This window comes from Pundamilia nyererei, unplaced genomic scaffold (genome assembly GCF_000239375.1).
Source record: "Pundamilia nyererei isolate P.nyererei 1_Seehausen unplaced genomic scaffold, PunNye1.0 scaffold00442, whole genome shotgun sequence".
NCBI lineage: Eukaryota > Metazoa > Chordata > Actinopteri > Cichliformes > Cichlidae > Pundamilia > Pundamilia nyererei.
Genome location: NW_005187843.1, coordinates 201288 through 209218, shown reverse-complemented (window position 1 = coordinate 209218; position 7931 = coordinate 201288). Strand labels below are relative to the sequence as shown.

At 48.5% G+C, this 7931-nt stretch overlaps 1 protein-coding gene across 1 annotated transcript in view; it reads right to left on the bottom strand.

Annotated features, from left to right (window-relative positions):
- LOC102204273 (cullin-1) overlaps nt 1-7931 on the bottom strand; it is a 19569-nt gene that overhangs the window by 1319 nt on the left and 10319 nt on the right. Inside the window, exons 2-14 of the mRNA XM_005753605.1 lie at nt 6215-6637; nt 3973-4147; nt 3712-3879; nt 3466-3516; nt 3286-3376; nt 2438-2601; nt 2157-2319; nt 1783-1913; nt 1343-1450; nt 1124-1230; nt 472-520; nt 252-383; nt 7-124 (exon numbers count right to left, since the gene is read on the bottom strand). Coding sequence (XP_005753662.1) covers nt 7-124; nt 252-383; nt 472-520; nt 1124-1230; nt 1343-1450; nt 1783-1913; nt 2157-2319; nt 2438-2601; nt 3286-3376; nt 3466-3516; nt 3712-3879; nt 3973-4147; nt 6215-6354 — 1597 coding nt within the window. The 5' untranslated portion in view covers nt 6355-6637. The remainder of the gene's footprint in view (nt 1-6; nt 125-251; nt 384-471; nt 521-1123; nt 1231-1342; nt 1451-1782; nt 1914-2156; nt 2320-2437; nt 2602-3285; nt 3377-3465; nt 3517-3711; nt 3880-3972; nt 4148-6214; nt 6638-7931) is intronic.

The window sequence follows — 7931 nt, the reverse complement described above, 5'->3', positions numbered from 1 at the left end:
GCTTACAGTCCAGCGGCTCAGAGTTGGTCAGGTGCTTCTTGAACTGCTCGTTCAGGTCCTTACTGACTCCGATGTCCTGGAACATTCGCTGCAGTTTGGACGTGTACTCAAAGCCGCACGCTTGCTGCAGGAGGAAGAGAAGAAGTCAAAACAACCCAGCAGACGCCCCACACACACACACACACACCCACACACACACACACACACGCTGCCTGGAGTGTGTAACGAGTGCACACGCATGTGATTCCGACCTTGAGTTTGGAGATCATGCTGGCCTCGGCGTCGTCGCTGGCGCTGTTCTGGTGGACCAGGCGTTTGGCCAGCATCTTGGCGTAAAACTTCTGGAAAACGTCTTTGTCCTCGATGTACTTGAACACAACCATCTAAGAGAGGAAACAGCGTGGAGTCTTTGGTTTCACTGCAAAACTAAGAGACGTCACCTTACAGACAAGCTCGGGTACAGCATCTCACCACTTGGTTCAGAGTGTCCTCCAGTTCAGCCTCCTCTGGGTTTTTGGAGCTGAAAAGGAAACAAAAACAAAGAAAAAGTTGTTTAAATCTCATTTGGAGGTTAAATTACAGACAGGCAGATGCTATAATCTTCGGCCTCTGAAGTAAAGCTAAACCATCCCTGTGTGGCTGAAGTAAACACTGTCTGCTCCGCTGCATCACTCTCACACTCCTCTGCTGCTTGTAAGCAGCTTCGTCCACCTCGCCGCGCTTTGAAAAGCGTCTTTGTTTTTGTCCTGAGTTTAACAAAGCAGTCAGGATGCAGACGCCACTCAGAGTTACTGAACCCACAGAGAGCGCAGTCCTGCTGGGGAGAGTCCCACAGTGGAACAGCATCCACTGATCAGGAAACAACAGCTGCCCAAACAAACCCCTCGTGGTGCACTTCTGTTTGTCACAGAGCTTTTCATCATTCGTTCAATGTTTCACTTTTAGGACTGAAAGTGTTGACTCGGTTTGAAACAGGTCACAGAGGAAGAAGAAAGTAAGAGCTGGCGACGGCACGTTTGACTTTATTTAAAAGACAACGGCAGAAGCCTCAGAAGGAGGAGTCCAGGGAAACTAGACGACATGCTGAGCTGTGCGGCTCACATGCATTGTGCACATCACCCACCTCTTCTTCAGTAAAGAGTCGCAGTATCTGGCCAGCAGCTCGGGAGACTTGCTGGACGACTGAGCCATCCTGGTGACGGCGTTGTTGTTGATGAACCGACCACACGCCTTCAAAAGGAGACAAATCCACGAGTCTAAAATTTCACCTGCCTGTAGGAATCCAGTGGATGACATCACACTGTCTGCTGCCATCTGTTATCTACAGTCTGTGGTTACTGACCTTGTCGAGTGCGGCCACGAAGCCGGCGTCGTTGTTGAAGGCAGACATGACCAAAGCGTTGTACTTCTTATGGACGTCCAGGGTGGTCTGCACGTACACTTTGGGGTCCTGGAAACACACACACACACACACACACACACACACACACACACACACACAGGTCAGAGCCTGTGAGCCATTTTTAACATAAATGCTAACATGTGATTGTCCTGTTAGTACATCTGCTATGGAGCTCAGGGATCCGCCCACTCTCTCCATCAATCTGCTTTAAAAACTCCAACAAACTCATTTGGTCTCCGTGTGTTTGACTAACAGGCCACTCGTTTATCATCTCACTGCTTCCTGACAGACAAACGAAGCTTCAGAGCCTCCTCTCCTTCAGTCGACTCCTTACATTAAACTAGTGAGAAACACTGAGGTGAAAAAAAACTCCTGCGTACGTTGAGCGCTGCCTCGCCGCACTTCTCAATGGCGGCCAGGCCCTGGTTGTGGATGTGGGTCTCTAGAAGCTTCTTCAGCTCACCCAGACCGTCTGTGATCCGCGACACCAGGTTGTACATCCTGCCCAGGTCTGAAACACACAGAGAGAAAGCTGCATCTGTGAAACACCAGGTCATCGTTACTGGAGACAAAAGCTTTGAGTTATCCAGGAAAAGATCGATGTTTGGAGTGTGTGTGGAATGCAGCGCGCGCACACACACACACACACACACACACACACACACACACCAGAGGGGACCAGAGCTGCAAAAATATTTCCCTGTCAGCGTCACGGTGCCGTCTCTCCCATCCAGCAGGGAAAGGACACGGTTACCTTCGTTCTTGTCAGCGTCCAGCAGGTTCTGAAACTCTGTGTGGAAGATCTCCAGGTGCTTCTCGATCAGGACTTGCTCACACTTTCGGGCCAGTTCGTCCTGGGTGGATTCATGGAGGTAAACCTGCACACGCCGCTGCTCCTCCAGGAGACGGGCCTCCGCCTGAGGAAACGCACACAGAGGAAGCAGACGGACTCTGGTCACGACTCGGCGCTAAAAGCTCCACGTGTCTCTGCTCGTTCGCCCACAGCTGTTTGCAGCTGGACAGCACAGCGCCTACCTTCTTCATGTACTCTGTGACGGGGTTCTGCTGCAGGAACTCTGTGCTCTCACGCGTGTAGAAACGTTCTGTGTCAGTGAGGAACTGACATTCAAAGTACTCTTTGTACACGGACAGCGTGGGGCCTTTGGCGAAGGCGTCCTCCTCGTTCAGGCCCAGCTCGACTGCAGGAGGACAGAGGTGGGATTAATGAAAGCTGGTCGACATGGAAACATCCACATCCTGTTAATACAAAACAAGTGTCTCCACATCTAAGTTAGTCTGAAACGATCCTTTCATTTAAAACAACAATAATGTAATATGTGCTCGCAGACAGCACCACGTGTCACAGCGAGCAACCAGCTTCATTCAGCCCTGTGCTGCTGTGGTTAGCATCGCCCAGCTGTGAGGAGGCATCTTCAGCTTAAATCTTAAACATAATGTACGTGTGACCTTTGCAGATTAGATGTTAGGTTACTAACTCTGAAATCATTCAAATCATTCAACAGCTGCACAAAAATCAGTCAGAACAATCTCCAGCTGGGTTTAATTAGTCAGACTTGAGCTCCTGTGAACACGTGTGCAGACTCCAGCATGGGTAGATGTCATGTATTTATATAAGTGAGACAGGTGAAGACATTGCAGACAGTCTGCTGCTCTGATCACCGACAGCTTCTCATGTTAAACCCAACACACGCTCAGAGTAGCTGCTTGTGAGTCTCCACAGCCTCCGTTCACAGCTCCCACCAAACCAAGTAGAATTTCACATCAGCCTGAAAGTTATGCACAGCTCTCAGTCTGTGTGATCATTGCTGATACTCATAACCTGCTTGTGTTTGGTTACTCCCCTGTTGCCCTCGAGGACCTACCATAAGACTGGACAACACCACTGATGAGCCGGGTGTTGATGGTCTCACCGTTCCTCTCTCTCTCTATCAGCTTCAGAACGGCGTTTGTTACCTGACAGGGAGAGAGGTTCGCTTCAGTAAACATGCAGAATTCAGCATTTTAATCACTGCGCTGTTTCTTTAAGAAGGAAAACTGCTCACCTGTTTGTTGAGGGGTCGGAATAAACACTCCCTCCAGGTCACGAGTGCCAGCTGAGAGGAGGCAGAGTAAAGGAGAACCACAAGTTTAATAAAACAGTGTTTGCTATGAATCTGCTCCTACTGCGACCTGTCAGGTAAAGCTTTTGTGTAACTGCTGTTTGGGGACAGGTGACGTATTTAACTTCGTCCTGCTGGAACTGATTTTTAACTCTGTGCATTCAAACAGAAAGGAAGTGTCAGACTTACCGAGTATATCTCGTAGATGCCCTTGCGTCCCTCGTCACACTCTCGTCTGACCCAGTGGCGGTTGAGGTAGGCGCAGATCCCGTTAAGGACCTTACTGGAGAAGCGGTAGTCCTCCCACTGCTGGGTGTAAAACTTCAACACGCACTCGTCCATCAGATCCTCGCCATCCTGCGGACGATAACGCGGAAAGCAAAGGGAGGAGGAGTTGAAAGGTGTCCGTGGTGCCCTCGGTGAGGCTGTGACTGGTAACCATGGACTCACCTTGAGTAGGCTCGTCAGGTAGTTCTTCAGGAACTCCTTGAGCCGCTTGTAGAGCTCCAGGCCTACGAACTGAGCCCCGCCTGGAGTGGTGGACTTTTTGGAGGGCTTTGCTGGAGGCACGGAGCCCCGGCCCTGGCTGGACTGGTGGACGCTGGTGCAATAGTTATATACATGTCTGATCGAAGGGTTAAGGTGCGCACGTCACATCAGGGTAACCGCTGCATTCCTCACATCTGGCTGCTTGTAACATCAAGAGCAAGTATGTGAGGAATGTCCTCGGCTGTCGCTCTCTCTTTTCTGCATGAAATCACAGCACATGTGCACAGAGCCCAGTTTAAACCTGCGCCGTCTGCAGGGACACGACCGCAGCGTCGAGCTTCCACGGCCGGGTGGACTTTATTTCATACTTCAGGGAAATGTGCAACCTTTAGCAGGAAAGGTGCACGAGGGGATAATCAGCTCACGTCCCCTGCAGACGCATTTTATGGACTTAAACCTTTTCTTTTGCACAGACAAACTTTATGAAGCTTTTTGAAACCAATTTTTAAAACCTACTCAAAGGTTGGAGGGAAGATTACAGTGTGAACATCAAGCTCAGGGTCGGTGAGTAATCCAAACCCTGCAGCAGCATATCAAAGACTAACCTTGTTGTCAAGCTCAGATATTCTTTCCCTGAAGGTCTGTTTGGCCCCGCCCACCAGGGACCCTAAACATGAACTTCTACTGAGAACAACGTGAGCTTCATCCTACATGTTCCCTGTGCTGATGTGTTTGTATGAGAGTCACCAAACCTCCAAACATGGCTGTCGGAGGTTTCAGTCTGTCACTGAACGCGGCGCATCGTAACGAACGCCAACGCCAACATCTGATCACTGGACTCGTAACTCTCAGCGTCTGTTTGCCTTTAGAAACCAAAACCTGTGTGAGGACGTCAGAAGAGCTAAAGCAGCGATGCCACGAGATTACCACTGAAGACATGTTGATGGTTTTTCTATTTATGATTAAGAAATCTCCATGTTCTTCCCTTCAGTGTCCCTGAAAATGAAATCACTGCAGGCTTATGAATATACGCCACCTATCTCAGCCGTGGAGCCACTCGTACAGCGTCTGCCTTGTTTGTGGTTTGTTTCTGGGCTTCTTTCTAAACGTGTGGAAAAAATAAACCAAATCTTATTTTCTATTTCCTCTTACAGTTCGTTGTAAGTCTGGATAACCGAGCGTCTAATAAAGAGTCAATGGAGCCAAATGTCTTCATCAGAAAGTGAAATTCTTTCAAACACAACTTCAACCACACAAACACTGCTCTGAATCAAAGGTTTGCTTCCTGTTTGCTCCGTGTGTGAAACTCATTAATGGAACAAACGACTAGAAAAAAAAAAAGTTTGTGCTTCAGAGAAAAGGAAGTAACACACTAGTGAGATTAACCATCTGAAACAAACACACACGGAAAATTTGCTGTTAGGTTGTTAACTTTTAGCACTAAAGGGATATTGCAGTTCTTAAGGCAGCCACATGAATCATTAGAGGCAATAAAACAGAAGCTATGGCTGCTTGAATGAAGCTAAAATCCTGATCAGGGTGATTTTGGTTAATAATGTAATTCAATGTTTCATCTGCATTTTGTTTTTAAAGTGCCAAATCACAACAACAGCTGCCTCAAGGCGCTTTATTCACAATAATGCAGAGCAGACAGAAACCTGATGATTTAACACAATTATTGTTAAACATCAGTTACTGCACCTGTGGCTTTGTACAGGGGATTTCCTGTAAATAAAACAAATAAATATGTATTTTAAAGAAAGAGGAGAGGGTGGTGGGGGTTGGAGGGGAGTCAGAGACAGACTAGGAGGCGTTTCTGACCAAAAACGGCCGTCGAGCCTCCACCGCAGGACACCTGCAGCGAACACAGCCCAGCACGGCAGCAAACAAGCGACTGCAAGCTGACGGCCAGCTGCCGCGTCCTGCCAAAAGAGGACCTAAGATCTGAGCAGGCCAGAGCCAATCCGGAGCAGCTGAAGCCAACCGTGAATAATCCTTCCACACCTACGGAAATCTCCAGCTTTACTGCCTCTAGATAGATCCTGTTACGCCAGTGTCAGAGTACTACGAATGCTTACTGATTGAGCCTGCTCCTAAATGCCCTTCCTGCCTCTTGCTCAGTAACACACTGGTTTATCACACTTAATAAAGCTGGTTTGTATGATCACACACACTCAGCAGCACCCGCAGTCACACAGGATACGTGTAGAGTTCCATGTAGCGTGACTTGGCCATGCTTTGCCGCGTGTACACCTGCTGGATGCCAGCCCGCAGGTCGTCCCATATCTGGTCCAGGCCTATCTGTTTCAGTCCGTGTGGGTTCTGGGTCCTATTTGACGACATCGTGGTGGAGCCCAGTGTCCTCTCCGCTCCCTACCAATGCCCTCCCTTTCCTGCTCCAGCGAGCGTGTGCTCCTCCCCCTGCGCCTCCTCTCCTTCGCTTGATTTCGGTCCCGACTGCCTCGCTCTTTTCTCAGAGTCTGGAGTCCATCTGGGGACGATGGTGGCGGCCTCGGGAAGCTGGTCGTCGGTTATGTGAGACGGGAAGGGGTCCCACTCTGCACGCCTGGGTGGCGCTGTCTGCCACTCCTCCACCTAAAAGCTTCGGAAGTCTTCACCAGATGACCTGCAAAGAAAACGAAGAGACACACAAAGCCACCTGATTAACAATCTTTGACTTAAAAATAAATAAAAGCTTCACCAAAACTGTTTTTAAGGATTCCCTTCAAACATACGCCACTGAAAAACCACTGCAGCAGGCCCTGCTGGTGATTAGCCAGGTAGGTTACCTGGATTTACCTTGTTGACACCTGGATCTGAGCCGGCAGACACAATGCTGACCGGACCCAGCGTCAGTCAGCTAATGAGATTAGCCACTACAGCGCCTGCCTAGTTTCCCTTACCACAGCCTCACTGTACACGAACTCCACCTCCACAGTCAATAAGGGTTTTTTGGTTGCTAGGAGAAACACACAAACACAATGACCTACATTTATAACCTGTGTTTGCTTTGGCAGTATGGGAATGCATTCTGGGAGATTCTAAATTAATCAGAAACACTGAATTGTCATCTTGAAGGGCTAAAAACAATTAAACTGGTCTGTTTGGGAGTTTTTCAAACCACTGGCGTACTACTGGACAACTCAGATCATATTTTGAAAGTCTGGGAAGTCAACAGGCAATTTATAATCGAAAAAAAGAAAAACAAACACTGGCAAACAGACCAGATAAAAATTCAGACTGGCACATTCATGAGGGGGAAAACCTTGTAAAGTCTTGTCTTAATTATACGAGTAGAAGAAAGGTGTTGCTGGGGTTGGATCATGCTTCGTGCGAGGTAGTGAATTTCTTTCCAACTTTGGGACGTGAAGCCATGAGGTTCCTAGATTCAGGAAGGAGTTTAAAAACCCATCCTGTGGGAAAGACTGAGTCACGACTATCGCACCACGAGGAGGGTAAACATCGGCAGCACGCAGAGGCCGGATCATTAGGGATAACAGAGAGACCTACAGCTGTAATTTCATCCCTGCTGACAGGACACGAGCAGGAGGTAAACCAACGCCACGGTTTGCAGCGTCAACATCTCTGAAGCCACAGAGACGCAGAGACACTAGGAACAAAGCAACCAGGTCTGAACTACAATCCACTCGACTTACTGGCTCTTTGTTTTGATTTACAATCACAAGCTGAAGAATATGTATGTTAGGAAATATGCACAGGTAGCAGTATGTAAGCTAATAAGCTTTTTGAGCATTTGTTCTGTGTTCGCTGCCATCGTCCTGTCAGGAAACAAAGTCTTTCACCAGCTGCAGCCCTTGCAGCTGAGATTGAGTCATCACTTGTAAGGACGTGGTCTAACAGAGACCAAAGCAAACAACTTATAAAGAAGATATCGTGGGACAGAAGGCAGAGTAGATGAG